This window comes from Brienomyrus brachyistius, chromosome 22, assembly GCF_023856365.1.
Source record: "Brienomyrus brachyistius isolate T26 chromosome 22, BBRACH_0.4, whole genome shotgun sequence".
Lineage (NCBI taxonomy): Eukaryota > Metazoa > Chordata > Actinopteri > Osteoglossiformes > Mormyridae > Brienomyrus > Brienomyrus brachyistius.
In genome coordinates, this window is record NC_064554.1 from 8869593 (window position 1) to 8886434 (window position 16842).

The 16842-nt window shown below is 40.7% G+C and overlaps 3 protein-coding genes and 2 long non-coding RNA genes across 8 annotated transcripts in view; 3 read left to right on the forward strand and 2 right to left on the reverse strand.

The window, feature by feature from the left end:
* The window catches only part of LOC125717529 (immunoglobulin lambda-1 light chain-like), a 37382-nt gene that overhangs the window by 8668 nt on the left and 11872 nt on the right, over window positions 1-16842 (forward strand). Inside the window, exons 3-5 of one of the 3 annotated variants that reach the window (XM_048990576.1) lie at window positions 4474-4530; window positions 13832-13865; window positions 15659-15978. In XM_048990576.1, the coding sequence (XP_048846533.1) occupies window positions 4474-4530; window positions 13832-13865; window positions 15659-15978 (411 nt within the window). Of the gene's footprint in view, window positions 1-4473; window positions 4531-13831; window positions 13866-15658; window positions 15979-16842 lie in introns of those variants that run through there. The other 2 variants (XM_048990575.1, XM_048990577.1) reach the window with 2 other exon arrangements.
* The window catches only part of LOC125717528 (immunoglobulin lambda-1 light chain-like), a 102212-nt gene that overhangs the window by 5277 nt on the left and 80093 nt on the right, over window positions 1-16842 (forward strand). The window lies entirely within an intron of this gene.
* Window positions 1-16842, reverse strand: part of LOC125717533 (uncharacterized) — a 90285-nt gene that overhangs the window by 5112 nt on the left and 68331 nt on the right. The window lies entirely within an intron of this gene.
* LOC125717532 (uncharacterized) lies at window positions 1059-16039 on the reverse strand. The gene is made up of 2 exons (XR_007384554.1): window positions 15912-16039; window positions 1059-1143 (listed from the first exon to the last, which is right to left on the reverse strand). It is a non-coding gene; the product is annotated as an uncharacterized LOC125717532 (long non-coding RNA).
* The window catches only part of LOC125717527 (immunoglobulin lambda-1 light chain-like), a 75349-nt gene continuing 62519 nt past the window's right edge, over window positions 4013-16842 (forward strand). For both annotated transcript variants that reach the window (XM_048990567.1, XM_048990569.1), the window contains exon 1: window positions 4013-4120. In XM_048990567.1, the coding sequence (XP_048846524.1) occupies window positions 4057-4120 (64 nt within the window). In that variant the 5' untranslated portion in view covers window positions 4013-4056. The remainder of the gene's footprint in view (window positions 4121-16842) is intronic.

Here is a 16842-nt window from a genome sequence, read left to right on the forward strand (position 1 = left end):
AGAGCTTAATTTGATCTGTAGACATATGGTTAAGAAAGTGCCTTGATACATTCATGCTGATGAAATTTCTTCAGTATGAGTTTTGAAGTAACACATGGGAAAGTAAAGAGAGTAAATAGAGTTTAGACAAAAATCTGACTATATCAGAGAGGAGAGAAATAGGGAAGAAACAGTATTTAAAAAGTTTGACAGTAGGACCTTAGTTGTCGTTTCATCTTTTGCCAAAGCTGACATTACTAAACAGGACTTTCAACTGAACTGTTTAGATAGATAGATAGATAGATAGATAGATAGATAGATAGATAGATAGATAGATAGATAGATAGATAGATAGATAGATAGATAGATAGATAGATAGATAGATAGATAGATAGATAGATAGATAGATAGATAGAGTTTAGCAGCTCTTTGTTTGGCTGTATTTTAAATCATACTGTTTAAAACAGATCTTCAAAATATGCTAAACATATTCATACAGTCAGTGTATGTCCCAAAGCTTAAGAGTCTAATAATCATACCATAAATATTTTCTGTGCCGTACTATATACTATTTTAAAATGATGTGGTTGTTATAGCTTTTGTAAATGGAGTAAAATGAAATGATTTATTTTCAAAAATATTCATGGCAGCTGCAGTAACTGTAGATTATTAATTTAATATGATTTAAATTAGTCTGTTTGGTTTAATATACATCGCTTTATTTCTTATCGCATGTTATTATGTCAACAAATGTTTGATTAGTGTAAAATTATAGGAATTGCTAGGTTACTAATGAGTGCAAAATCAGGAGCAACAGTGATGTAAAGTATGAAGCCTGACATTTGACGTAAATTAATTAATTGTCATTGATTATTAATCCGTACATTTGCTGACTCTCCTCCCTTATCCAGACCCCTCCCCGGAGGCTCCCTCACTGACCCTCCTCCCTCCGTCCAGTGAGGAGCTCAAGGCAGGTAAAGCCACACTGGTTTGCCTGGCTAAGATGTCTGCTGCATTTGCCGATGTCAGCTGGACGCACAACGGGAGCCCACTAACCGGTGGAGTTTTCACCAGCTCTGCTACACAGCAGGCAGATAAAACCTTTGGTCTGAGCAGCTTCCTGAGTGTGAAGCCCTCAGAGTGGGACAGCGACGGCGTCTTTACCTGCAAAGTGACACTGGGGGCGAAATCCACAGTGGCAGAGATAAAGAAGAGCAATTGTGCCGAGTGAAAAGTGCATCTTCATTCGCCTTTTGTTCATTTCCAGCTAAATCCTGTTTTCTGTAGCCAACCTTTCAGTTTTTCCAAGGAGGATATTTGATATACTTAATAGTAAATCAAATTTTTGATGATTTTCTGCATTATCTGCAGTTGTATCTGTGTTGATGCACTTGATCCAAAACAATTTAATAAAAAGCATGGCATTTAAAAAAAAACCATCGCTTTTGTGTGTGTTTGTCTTTTTCATTCAGGAAAGTAGAAGTTTAATAATGTGTTTTTGAATGAGGTACTTTAATCAGTTTAGAAAAGTTGACTTACTACTAAACTGATTTAGTCCCTTTAAGGACACAAACTATGATTCCAATGTGAGATCATAACACTCTATGAAGTATAAAAATTAACCTTGTAAACAATGCTGGGTGAATTTTAACCCTGCTTTACTGAACAGGGTATGCAGTGAGAATGTTCTGAATAAACCAGAATAAGAACACTTTTGCTAGATGGCAGTGTCTACAAATAAAAGGAACATTTTCCATCTTTTACTAAACTTAAACACTCTGTGATTCAAATAAACTGATGGTGTTACCTGAACAATATACATCAACATTATGACAAACCTTGAGCCAATCGAAGGAACATTACTTTTTATAGACATAATTTTGGAAACAATTTAAATAAAGTAATTAAAACACAATGCGTTGCTTGATATAAGTACTGTTAGAAAAATGTCAGACTAACAAACTACCTTAGAATGAGCTGCTTAAATGGGTTTTCACTGCTCTATCAGCTATGTGAGTCCTGCTGCTGATGTCATGCGGAACAAGATGGCCGCCCTGCAGCTGAAACTGAGAGACACCTGCTGGCTCTTCTCATGCTATTTATGTCTCTATGTAAATGAGGGAGTGAGATGAGTTTCTTTCAGGTCAGGAAGAGATGGGACCTTTACAGGCAGCAGCCTGCAGGTTCCTCATGTTGCTGCTGTAAGGTTGTATTAGATTGATTACCTGTACAGTATTGTGATGCCCTTCAAACTCTGTGATACAGGATGCAGATGATCACTGCAGTAAGTAAAGTTATTCTCAGGTTACCCTGTAAATCAACATAACTTGTAATCATACAGCACATCCTGGATCACTTAAAGTGCCTTTTTATGCAACTTTACAACATCATTCTTACAACTAACAGCAGTTGACTGTTTCTGATACTGACAGCATCTCTGATTGGCTGGGAGCACAGGCCCCGCCCTCTCATCCTCCTCTTAAATCTGGGCCCTGCTGCTGCCTCTCTCCTCATACAGTGACCTGCTCATATCTCAGCTGGCCAGTGAGGACTGTGTACTCCACACGCTGACAACATGCTTCTGATAATCTGCACTCTCATCACTGCTCTCTCATGTAAGAAATCACAATCAAAACACTTTTTGGTAGCACTGTAAGTCTGTTATATGATCTACTTTTAATAATGATTTTATTTGTCAGGTGTGAATGGTGTGACAGTGGTTACCCAGAAGCCTCCTGTTCTGACAGTGAGTAAAGGAGGGACAGTGACTATGGACTGTAACCTAGGGACAGTCACTAACAGTGAAGCTCGCTGGTATAAGCAGGTCCCAGGTGGAGTTCCCCAGTATGTGTTAAGAATGTACCATACATGGAGCTCCCCCAGCTATGGGACAGGCTTCTCCTCCAGTCGCTTCACATCAAACCATCAGAGTAATTCAGATTATCGGTTGATCATCAACACTGTGGAGGTTGGAGACTCAGCAGTTTATTACTGTCACACATGGGACAGCTCTGCTAATGAACATGTATCACAGTGATTTACACCATGACAAAAACCTCCCTGCTTAATATTTTCACTTCTTCTTTTTTAGTTGTATTAAACACACACGACTAACGTGCATTTTTAAAAGACACTGAACTCAAGCTTCACACGTCTGCAGTTTTTTCACCCCTAAACTTTACGATCATTACGATTACGATTTTCAAAATAGCATGAATGAAACAGACAATTTAAATGACCTGAAACTGCAAAATGAATTTTAAGCAGAATGTGGGTGAGGTACAAAAACATGCGTCACGTGAATTAACATTAGATCAGTATGTAACTAAGACTGAATAAGATCTGAATAAATGAGAGTAAGAACACGTTTGCGCCTAGACAACAGTGTCTACAGATAAAAAGGAATGTTTTCCATCATTCACTCAAATTAAAAACTGTTGGTATATCATTGCAATATAACGTGGGCTTGTCTTCAGTGCTGTTAGAAAAATGTCCGACTAGCAAGTGGTCCATGAATGAGCAGCTTGAATAGGTTTTCACTGCTCTATCAGCCATGCGAGTCCTGCTGTTGATGTCACGCAGAACAAGATGGCCGCCCTGAGGCTGAAACTGAGCGACACCTGCAGGCTTTTCACATGCTATTTTGGTCTTGCTCTATGTACATGGGGTAGTGAGATTTGCTCCTTTCAGGGCTGAAAGAGACAGGACCTTGACTGGTAGCAGCCTGCATGTTCCTCAGGATGCTGCTTTGTGGTTGTATCAGTTTGATTAATTACATAAACAGTATTGTGATGCCCTTCAAACTCTGTGATACAGGATGCAGATGATCACTGCAGTAAGCAGTTATTCTCAGGATACCCTGTAAATCAACATAACCAGTAATCATACAGCACATCCTGGATCGTTTGAAGTTCCCATTCAAGCAACTTTACAACATCACACTTAAATTTCATAGCAGTTGGCTGTTTGACACTGACAGTGGTGATTGGCTGGGAGCACAGGCCCCGCCCTCTCCGTCTTACACTTAAATCTGGGCCCTGCTGTTGTCTCTATCCGCACACTCTGACCTGCTTTGGGATGTGCACTCCACACACTGACAACATGCTGGTGAAAATCTGCATCCTCATCACTGCTCTCTCATGTAAGAAATCAAAATCAAAACACTTTTTGGTAGCACTGTAAGTCTGTTATATGATCTTCTTTTAATAATGATTTTATTTGTCAGGTGTGAATGGTGTGACAGTGGTTACCCAGAAGCCTCCTGCTGTTACAGTGAGCAAAGGAGGGACAGTGACTATGGATTGTAACCTTGGGACAGTCACTGGCAGCAGTGCTCGCTGGTATAAGCAGGTCCCAGGTGGAGTTCCCCAGTATGTGTTGAGTTATTACCGTGAATCTAGCTCCCCCAGCTATGGGACAGGCTTCTCCTCCAGCCGCTTCACATCAAACCATCAGAGTAAATCAGATTATCGGTTGATCATCAACACAGTGGAGGTTGGAGACTCAGCAGTTTATTACTGTAACACATGGGACAGCTCTGCTAATGAATACGTATCACAGTGATTTACACCATGACAAAAACCTCCCTGCTTAACATTTTCACTTCTGCTTATATAGCTGCTAAAACAGCCATATAAAACACACAAAATATCTAAAAAAAAAATCAAAGGGCACTTGAATGGACTTTCTTAGGCCTGTAGTTAAGAATATTTACCTCATCTCTGCATGTTTTTAGAATAACATTGAAAAAAAATGAAAAACAGCCAATGCTCTGACCTCCCTAGTAATGAAGTGCTTTGCGAGGCTGTGCTCTACCCTCTCTAAGTTCATTGCTCTCCTTCCGTTTGTTGGTTCTCCCAAATAGATCCACTGACGATTCCATCTTCTATGTCCTACATACAGTACTACTCTCACCCATTTGGACAGCTGCAAGGGGATTTTTTTTTTTCCTTCACATATTTTTATTGAACTGTTTGCAAAGCAGGGGAGACACTAAATACAGGCGACGGAAAATAAACAAACAAATAAATGATAAAATAAATGTGGGAGTCCTGAGAGTGCATGACAGCGGACAGCATAATACATATCGCAGGTTGATATCACATCAAGCTATGGCTCCACATCCTTTCTCCAAGCCAGATCCATAAGCCCCAAGATCATTCTTCGAGATGCAGGGTCGCCCAGCTAATCAAGAAATGGATCCCAGCACTATTAGGATGAAAACGATTTATCCTTCAATGCTGCACAAAAGGCTTCATAATGAATGTTACTTGTCATAACTTGCAGCCACTGATTCAGAGTAGGAGCTTCATCTGTGACCCACAAGACAAAGATACATTTCTGAACACGCTACACTAGAATATGCAAAAGATCTGTGTGGCGAAAATCGACCAGTAACTCACCACTTAGCTTCAGCAGGCACGTCCTTGCACCAAGATGCTTAACGATTGCAATCCAAAACTGCTGGACATGGGGAAAACTCCACAAACCATTAAATGAACCAACAGCAGACTGACATTTAGTACAAAGCTCTGACAGAGTTGGATTCATTCTGTTTCTGGCTTCAGGAGTGACGTAATGCCCGTGTAAAATCTTGAATTGATTTTGAATTGCCCCTCCCAGGCAGACCTAGATACTAGGACACTGGCTGGACATTCCAAGCCTCAGACTTTATATTGACCAGGTAAGATTCCCATCTGCCTTATTCTTTGTCAGAATTATCTACATTGAGACCACAGAGGATAGTATGGAGCCTCTTGGTGAAAAATTTAAGTTGCATTTTGTTTACCAATAGAGATTCTAAAGGAGAAGAAGTGAGACCTGTAGAGAAATCCTTCAAATCAGAAAGAACAAAATTCCAAATTTGCAGGAATTTTAAGAAATCACCATCACTGACACTGCACTCGCTTTTCACTTGCTGGAATGTGAGGATGGAGCCCCCCTGAATCATGCTTCCAACAACGCTGATACCCTTGTAGTTCCAGTCAGCAAGTCCGACCCAAAGGCCACGTTGAATGTCAAGCTTTTCGTGAATAGGAGTTAGCAAAGTAAAACAATTACTCGACCTTTCCAATTTTCTGACTTTTCTGATTTTCAATGTTCAATAATGCATTATAAAGGCATCTGTAGTGCATTATAGCAGTGATTTTCAACCACTGTGCCGCGGCACGCTACAGTAGTGTGCCAAGAGATATTGTAATGTGTATCATGGGAAATTAACCATTTTCACTTAATTGGTGTAAAAAACTTTTTTGAAAATGTATTATTATTTGCCAGTAATATGTCATTGTCGATTGTCTGTGCTGTAATAGTTATATATTCGAAACAAAATTAGCTATTTCAACATTACGGTGATCCCCCGCTATATCGCGGTTCAGCTATCGTGCCCCCGCTATATCGCGGATTTTTCCCCGACGCGTCACAGTTCTCTGCGTATCGCGTACCTTGCTTGTGATCCGATTGTTTTCATTTTGTTCTAAGCCCTACGACGGCTCCCATACGTCCTGCATCTTCTAAGCCTTCAGGTAGTAGTGAGCCTAAGTGCCAGAGGAAGACCATCTCCTTTTAGGAGAAGGTAAAACTCCTGGATGCTTCTGGAAGGAAAGCGTTACGCGGACGTCGCTCGCCATTATGGCTTGAATGAATCGACGATACGATACATCAAGAAGGATGAAAAGAATATGAGCCACTGCATCACTGTCCTTTAGTCAAACAGGAAAAACGGTGGCAATTCCTCGGAATACAGCCATCGTTAAAATGGAATAAAATACATTACATATTATTATTATTATGTTATATCCTTAGCCCGACATCCACATATCATATGTGTTGTTTTAATAAGTTTACATGGGTTTAAAGTGTGTGGGAGGGGTATTTGAAGGTTTAAGCTATTAAAAAATGTTTATTTATACGGTATAAATATATCACGGTGAAATAGTTCGCTGATGGGTGTGGAACGCATCTTCCGCGATAGGCGGGGGGGATCACTGCACTCCTATTTTCCACGACATATCTGTGTGAGCTGAGCTTTTCAAGCCAGACTCATATAAAAACTAAAAACAGAGAGAGACTGAGAGCTAAGAGCTCAATAGCTAGTTGTATCTCAGTTCATACTTCTCCATTGACTCCCCTCCCAATACACTAAATCTCAAACAATATTTCCTCCGCAAACTTAACACAGACAAAACTGAGGTATTACTGGTCGGCCCTAAATCATTAGTATCCAAATCCTGCAGATTTACTGTTAGTATTGATGGTGTCCCTGCAAAACCTGCTACTGTTATCAGAAATGTTGGAGTATTATTTGACTCTTCAGTCTACTTAGATCTTCACATAAAATCCCTCTCCAAAATCACATTTTTTCACTCCTATAACATTGCTTGTCTATGCCTGTCCAATACAGATGCCCTAACTCTGATATATACATTCATTACACCCCGCATTGACTACTACAACTCCTTTTTCATTGACCTCCCTGCAAAATTTATATATTCAGAACTCAGCAGCTTGAGTTCTCACTCACACTAAACGCTCTGCTCACATCACACCCATCCTCTCTCAGCTACACTGGCTACCGTTTCAGTCTCAGGTCAAATGCACCTGATGCTCCGGCTCCGCCCATCCCTGCTCCTCCCATCCCTGCTCCGGCCATCCCTGCTCTGTCTGTCCCTGCTCCACCCACAGACGTTCCGGCTCCAGTTCCCACGGTTCCTGTCCCAACTCCCGCACCACCAGTCCCGTTATCCCTTATTTGTTCATATCCACAGCTTCCTTTGCCTGCTTGCCTGCACCCGACCTGACAGAGATACTTTATCCAGTGACACTTTATCCAAGAAGGTAGCAGCATCTTTAGGATGTTTAAAGAAATTCTCAAGCCCAACGTGTCTCATCCTGAAGATGGCTGGGTACAGCATTGCGAAGGTGATCCCTCTCTCCTTCAGCTGTTGTTTCACTGGGCAGAATTCCTTACAACAGCAATGGAAAAATAAATGTTAGCTTGGCAGCTCCGGAGCGACTGAACTTCCCTTAACTTAGCGGATTTCCCAATAAGGTTGAGCTGCCTCTCAGTGCTAAGCAGACTTCTGGACTAGGCTCACTTTGGCTGCACTTTCTCTGAAATAATGACTGAAAGGATACCAAGGTGCCCCCCCTTCTGCTCAGGGCCCAAAGCTAATGACCACAGGTGAGGATGTGGACTTAGACTATTTGGTAAAGTGATAATTGTATCAGTGATATTAGTACAATGGAAAACTGCCACCACTGATCTGATCATCTTAGAGTTACTTTCCCGTCACTCAAAGATACTCAAACTGCCCCCCATCCCCAGAAGAGAGCAGCCCACTCTTTTCCAGCACAGAGCCATAGATTCTGATTCTCATCTCAGCTGCTTCACACTCAGCATACTGTAGTTTAGACCTGATTCAGATGTAAATGACTGTCGGAGCATCAGTGATGGCTTCCAAGAATCAAAGAAGAAAGAAACAGCATTTAATTCAGTCTCTTTTCATTCACATTATCATTATCATCCTCATTAGAAAGAAGAATACTGTCCATTTCATAAAAAATCACATCAAAAGCATATAATGCTGTTTCAAATAGTTTGACAGAAGGGAACCAAGTCATATTGGTCCACAAATCTGTGGTTATCTCTGAAAGATGGGTGGAATTATGACAGGAAAACATCATTTTCCTGGGAAGATTCATTTAGGGAAAATTTAAATAAAGTTATTTTTGAGGATATTTCCGAAAATAACCTATCAGACAAACATTGTTCATTTGGAAGTTCTCATTAGTGGACCCTGGGCTGGGTTTGGGTTGATACAGGACAGACTAGTGTTCCAGATACACCTGGAAGAAGGGTCAGGCAAAACTGACAACAGCTAAATGTATCATGTAGTCTCATTAATGAACCTGGATTGGCCAATGAGGAACATTTTCCATTTGTCCAAAGATTAGTGGCCTGGCTTTAGTGTGACAGATCTTTCCTCAGATCCCAGCAACAACTTGCAAATATGACAGAAGCCCCTCAACTACAGATTTTATGTGCAGAAACAGAGGTGATTTGAAGGTTGATATGCAGCTTGGTTCATTTCACAAATATTGATGATCAAATGATATGTTTCAGGATCGAGGTAAGATCTGACCCCCAAATAGACCCGCCCAGGTTGGGGGTGTAACGGCACATAGTGTCTCTGATTGGCTGAGAACAGAAACTCCTCCCCCTGATGTCACCAACACCCACATATATCTGTGGGCTGCAACCTCCCCTCCCCTCACACTCCAGGCTGCTCATTGATCACAGACTGACATCATGCTGTTCCCTCTGTGCACCTTCATCACAGCTCTGGCATGTAAGAAACACGCCTCCTCTCTGTTTATTTTATCGTTTATCGTGTCATTTGTACATTTCTTCGTATTTCTTTCCTTGCGTCTTTTGCCTTCACAGGTGTCAGCGGCCAAAGGATGGTCACTCAAAAACCCTCCATACTGACTCTGAGTAAAGGAGAAACAGCCACCTTACACTGTCAGAAACCCGTAGATGATAGTGATACCATTTACTGGTACAAGCAGGTCCCAGGAGGAGCTCCCCAGTTCGTCCTGTATTACTACCGTACTTACAGCTCTCCCACGTATGGAAGTGGATTCTCCTCTAGCCGCTTCACCTCCAGGGCCCAGTCTAACACAGATTATCAGTTAGTAATAAGCAGCGTGGAGCTGGATGACTCTGCTGTGTATTACTGTAAGAAATGGTTTGGCTCTCCCTTTGAAGCAGTATCACAGTGATTCACACCATGACAAAAACCTACCAGTTTCACTTCTGCTTTATTACAAATACTGACAGAATATTATTTCAATTCAAGTGAATCACAACCATCCTTAATGCAGTTAGAGCAACAACTGCCATCAGGACCAGTGGAAGCCCATGTGGTGCCCAAGGCAAACTTCACTGCCAGCACCCACCCACCTGCACACCACTACTGCCAGGGAAAGGAAATAACGACTGGCCTTGTTTAATATAATATAATAATACAATAAACCATATAATAACAAATAACATTATACAGTAAAGAACAATAATAATAACAATAATAATAACAATAATAATAATAATAATAATAATAATAATGGGGCGGCATGGTGGTGCAGTGGTTAGCACTGTTGCCTCTGGGACCCGGGTTCGAGTCTCCGCCTGGGTCACATGTGTGTGGAGTTTGCATGTTCTCCCCATGTCGCTGTAGGGTTTCCTCAGGGTACTCCGGTTTCCCCCCACAGTCCAAAAACATGCTGAGGCTAATTGGACTTGCTAAATTGCCCATTGGTGTGTATGTGTGAGTGAATGGTGTGTGAGTGTGCCCTGCGATGGGCTGCCCCCCCATCCTGGGTTGTTCCCTGCCTCATGCCCATAGCTTCCGGGATAGGCTCCGGACCCCCCGCGACCCAGTAGGATAAGCAGTTTGGAAAATGGATGGATGGATGGATGGATGGAATAATAATAATGAGAAGAAGAAGTGGCATGGCCGTGCGGTGGTTGGCACCTTTGGTCTGAGCAGCTTCCTGAGTGTGAAGCCCTCAGAGTGGGACAGCGACGGCGTCTTTACCTGCAGAGTGACACTGGGGGCGAAATCCAAAGTGGCAGAGATAAAGAAGAGCAATTGTGCCGAGTGAAAAGTGCATCTTCATTCGCCTTCTGTTCATTTCCAGCCCAGACCTGGTTTCTGTGACCCCTTTATTTTCTGTAGGCAAATTTTCAGTGCTCCCCAGTTCGTCCTGTATTACTACCATACTTACAGCTCTCCCACGTATGGAAGTGGATTCTCCTCCAGCCGCTTCTCCTCCAGGGCCCAGTCTAACACAGATTATCAGTTAGTAATAAGCAGCGTGGAGCTGGACGACTCTGCTGTGTATTACTGTAAGAGATGGTTTAGCTCTCCCTTTGAAGCAGTATCACAGTGATTCACACCATGACAAAAACCTGCCAGTTTCACTTCTGTTTTACTACAAATACTTGCACAATATTATTTCAATTAAAGTCAATCACAACCATTCTTAATGCAGATAGAGTAATAACTACCATCAGGACCAGTGGAAGCCCATGTGGTGCCCAAGGCAAACTTCACTGCCAGCACCCACCCACCTGCACACCACTACTGCCAGGGAAAGGAAATAATGATTGTGCATTGTTTAATAACATTTAATAACACAAATTGTATAATAACAAATAACATTATACAATAATTAATTGTTAATATACAGTACTGTGCAAAAGTCATAGGCAGTCCAAAGAAATGTTTAAAGCTGATGAGGCTACAATATCAATGATGGGAGCACAGGACTGGGAAGCACATAAATACATAACTAAGAAGGGAGATAAAAAGAGGCAGCTGGGTGTGATTAAGACGAGAGTTAGGAACGAAAGGTAATACAAACAAGTAACAAGCATGGCTCTTTAGGGTCACGCTAAGGAGGAGACAGGAGGGTCAGGCAGACAATAATACTAATATGGATTAATCTCAGAGGGCTTTGTGGAGGCATCTGACTGCCTGTAAACTGTGCAGTGTGTCTTTTCAAAACTGAATATGTGAACCATCCATCCATCCATCCATTTTCCAAACCGCTTATCCTACTGGGTCGCGGGGGGTCCGGAGCCTATCCTGGAAGCAATGGTCATGAGGCAGGGAGCAACCCAGAATGGGGGGGGCAGCCCATCGCAGGGCACACTCACACACCATTCACGCACACATGCACACCTACAGGCAATTTAGCAACTCCAATTAGCCTCAGCATGTTTTTGGACTGTGGGGGGAAACCGGAGTACCCGGAAGAAACCCCACGACGACATGGGGAGAACATGCAAACTCCACACACATGTGACCCAGGCGGAGACTCAAACCTGGGTCCCAGAGGTGTGAGGCAACAGTATTAACCACTGCACCACCATGCCACCCCTATATGAACCATTTTTTTCTTAATAAAGTATCTCAGATATAGAGGAAAATCAAAAAAAGGTGGCTTAAAAAATGTCATGTCGCAGACAGGCTGGAAAGCCATGCAGAGAAACATTCTAATGTTTCAAAGAACAGAAGACTGATATGAATTGTATTCCTTGAACCTCATGTTTTTCATCTTGCAATAAATTAACAGGAGAATTGTAATTCTCTGTGATTCTCTGGAGCCCATTTGCATTAGGGTCACTATCCTAAAACTCAGTTGGACAAAACAAGCAGTACCCACAGAAATATTCTGAATGACTTAAATTCTTAGTAACCCCCCCCCCCAACACAATGGGAACTTAAATTATCACCAATGACATGATACACAGTCCTCTTCACTAGACCATCTTCAGATATAGCAATTCCATTATCTTCTATGCCTTGCAAATCAGCCAACTGGTCAGATAAAAATCTTGCTGTGCCCATAATGTCAGAATCGGTCCCTGTCTTGCCCTGGTCCATGCAAGTGTTGTTTCCCTGTTTGAGCAGGTATCGCTAGTCATCCCGTCTTCTATTATTTTCCTGGTTAATTTAGTAAGCGCTCTTGTTCCCTGGGCTGCCGTGTGGCTCAATGGGCTGGGCATTTTTATTATTTATACAGTATTTATACAGTAACATACTGGACATATAGTGTAGCACACATGTCTATGAGAGAGGCATCCCTATCGTCCAGGGTTTAACATTTGAAATTTGAAAATATAAATATAAACTATTCAAAATATAAAATATGATCATATTAGCCCATTCTATGCTTCTTTCACTGGCTTCCAGTTAAGTGTGAAATTGATTACAAGATTCTGCTGCTCAAGTAATGTCAAGTCTAGAGTAAGAACACACTTGTTTAGTCAAGCTTATAGGGACACTAGTTCTAACTGTAGCTCATCCCCAGTTAGACCTACAGTATAGTGTGGTGCAGAGCTGGGTGGGGATCGGTGCCATTGGATCCACACCCCCTTGTGGAATTGGAGTGCTGCTGTTCAGATTCCCCATACCTGCGTTCCCACCTGCTTCTCCCTCCTACTTATGCTTCCATAGCCGTATCTGCCAGAGCTGACATACTGCACTCACCTGTTTGCACTGCCTCTATTCTCCCCTACTATGCACCTCTTACCCCCCCCCCCCCCCCCACCCCACCCCAACCCACCTGCGGTGTGCTGTCTCAAGATATATCCTGCCTACCAGGCTGCCTGCAATACCCCCACTACCTGTGATGTCCATCCGGCCTGCCCCCCCTTCTGCCTGTGACGTCTCTCCTGTAAGCCCTGCTGTTGTACCACCATTCATCCTGCCATCAGAAGCTGCATCAGCACATGCCTGCCCTCCACATTTAGACTCGAGTCTAAAAATTTGGACCACGTAAATTAGGATTTTTTAATTTTGTTCACTTGACCCCAAAGGTTTCTTCCTTCTATAGTGGTTTTCCTTGCCACTCTCACCTCTGGCTTGCTCACTGGGTGCTTTGGGCGGGGATAATGTAAAGTGGTTTGAAACAATGAAATGTTGTCATAATGCGCTACACAAATAATACTGAATTCAAGTGAAAAACATGCAAAAACTGTATGAAGAGGAGCAGGGTCTCTCAGTGGTTTGGAAGAATGTAATGTCATAAGAAGCAGCCCAGCACCTGCTTCCCATTACCTGCCTGCCCTCTGCATTTAGACTAGAATCTTAAAATTTGAACTGTCTTTGGGCAGAGACAATGAAAAGCACTTTGAAACAATGTAATGTTGTTAACACTGAATTCAAGTGAAAAACATGCAAAAACTGTATGAAGAGGAGCAGGGTCTCTCAGTTCCTTCCTCTCTGTACAGAAAGTGAAGAGCAGTTTTTGTACGGGTGGGTATGAGATCTGTATCACTGTGGTATTCGGACAAGGCACTAAACTGATCGTCAGCGGTAAGTACCTCTCCATTCTTATCTACTCTGCTTCTCTTACCCAAATCTTCAGTAAAAAGATGTTGTTTTACATTAAGCAAGTACATAATCTGCCTTTGTAGTGCTTAATTTTATTCCTAGACATACGGTTAAGAAAGTGCCTTGATACATTCATGCTGATGAAAACTGTCTGAATTTCCTGAATACGAGTTTGGACAAAGTATAACAAAAAGTTGTAAATAGAGTTTAGACAAAGATTTGTTTATATCAGGGAGGAGAGAAATAGGGAAGAAACAGTATTTCAAAACTTAGACAGTAGGACCTGAGTTGTTGTTTTATTATTATTTTTTTAAGTAAAAGTGCCTCGACACATTCATGCTAATGAAAACTGTCTGAATTACTTTAGTATATATTTAGAATATAGTTTAGAAAAAAGTCTGTTTATATCTGACAGGACTTTCAACTGAAATGTTTTTTATATCAGTTTTAAAAACAGAACTTTAAAATTATGCTAGGCATATTTACATAGATAATTTATATTCCAACGATTAAGAGTCTAGTAAATATATCTCGTATATTTTCTGTGTTCATGTACCATTAAAAAGATGTAGTTATTTGTAAATAAAGTAATATTTAATCATTTCTTTTCTAAAATTGCAGCTAATGTTTTAGTCCGTTTTTTTTATATACTTTGCTTTACATTTAATTGCCCGTTATCTTATGTAATATATCTTATTTCCAACAAATACAATCCACACTATTTTAAGCTACTTACAATGTGTATTTTGATAAAATTAAAATGACTGCTTTGTAGTCTTATACTTGCAAAAAGTCTCATAAAGGTAGTGAAAAACACTAAAGTTTTTGCATATATTTACTGTATAAAGTTTTTAAAAATAGCAATCAAAATTTGAAAACAAGTGACATGTTGCAATATACAAAGTTTTTGCTTATCCGAATTCGCAATTATCCATGAATTGAAGTGATATATTTTTAGCATATTTCTTCAGTGGAAACTCTTTCACATCACAAAATAAAAGGTTGTTTGTGTAAACAGAACCCAGACATGCACTCATTCATGGCATTATGGGGTTATCGTATACATACATGAACAGAGCTATTTGCACAAAAGAGGGTGAATCCATGCTGCTTCGTGACTCAGACACTCGAGTCAGTATAATTCTTCTTACAAAACTCTAAGAATATATTTAGTTTCTATCTATATACATTTTAAAAGTAGACCATTCAACTTTTCTGGGGTCTTTTATTAATACTTTCTGAATGCATTATAATCCTTTATGAAGTATCTGTACTGTATTATTCATGAGTGCTTTAAGTAAAGTCTTATCTGAATAAACTAGCAGTAGAATCTTATTTATTTAGTTTTTTCACCAAATGCTATTTCTCCCAAACAGAATTTCCTACTTAACTGTCAATTTCTTTAAAACCGAAATGTAAAAATTAGATCTTAAAAATTTACTGAGCATAATTATACATATAATACATAAAAACATTCATTTTCTGTGTTGTACTATATACAGTTGTTTGTATAATATGAGCCAAAATACCAACCTGCCAAAATATATATATATTGCTTTAGACTGTATTGCCTTTTTATTAAAATAATACATTTTTGATTGGCCAGGAATTGTTTAAAAGTTCCTTATAAGTGAAAATTAGGAACATTTGAACTCCATTTTACAATGTCTTAGACCAATAAGAATGTAAAATATCAAATCCTACAATAGATCTAAATTAATTCATTGCCATTGATTATTAATCCATACATTTGCTGACTCTCCTCCCTTATCCAGACCCCTCCCCGGAGGCTCCCTCACTGACCCTCCTCCCTCCATCCAGTGAGGAGCTCAAGGCAGGTAAAGCCACACTGGTTTGCCTGGTTAAGATGTCTGCTGCATTTGCCGACGTCAGCTGGACGCACAACGGGAGCCCACTAACCGGTGGAGTTTTCACCAGCTCTGCTACACAGCAGGCAGATAAAACCTTTGGTCTGAGCAGCTTCCTGAGTGTGAAGCCCTCAGAGTGGGACAGCGATGGCGTCTTTACCTGCAGAGTGACACTGGGGGCGAAATCCACAGTGGCAGAGATAAAGAAGAGCAATTGTGCCGAGTGAAAAGTGCATCTTCATTCGCCTTTTGTTCATTTCCAGCTAAATCATATTTTCTGTAGCCAACCTTTCAGTTTTTCCAAGGAGGATATTTGATATACTTAATAGTAAATCTAATTTTTTATGATTTTCTGCATTATCTGCAGTTGTATGTTTCTGTGTTGATGCACTTGATCCAAAACTGTGCGGCAATTTAATAAAAAGCATGGCATTTAAAAAAAAAAAAAAAACAGCGTTTTTGTGTGTGTTTGTCTTTTTCATTAAAGAAAATAGAACCGTGCTGCTGTATTTACTGATCAGGTCCAGGTGAACAGGGTATGCAGTGAGAATTTTCTGAATAAACCAGAATAAGAACACTTTTGCTAGATGGCAGTGTCTACAAACATTTTCCATCTTCTACTCAACTTAAACACCCTGTGATTCGAATAAACTGATGGTGTTACTTGAACAATATACATCAAAATTATGACACAACTTGAGTCAATCGAAGGAACATTACTTTTTATAGATATAATTTTGGAAACAAATTAAATAAAGTAATTAAAAGACAATGCGTTGCTTAATATAAGTACTGTTAGAAAAATGAGAGACTAACAAACTACCTTAGAATGAGCTGCTTGAATGGGTTTTCACTGCTCTATCAGCCATGCGAGTCCTGCTGCTGATGTCATGCGGAACAAGATGGCCGCCCTGAAGCTGAAACTGAGAGACACCTGCTGGCTCTTCTCATGCTATTTATGTCTCTATGTAAATGAGGGAGTGAGATGAGTTTCTTTCAGGTCAGGAAGAGATGGGACCTTTACAGGCAGCAGCCTGCAGGTTCCTCATGTTGCTGCTGTAAGGTTGTATTAGATTGATTACCTGTACAGT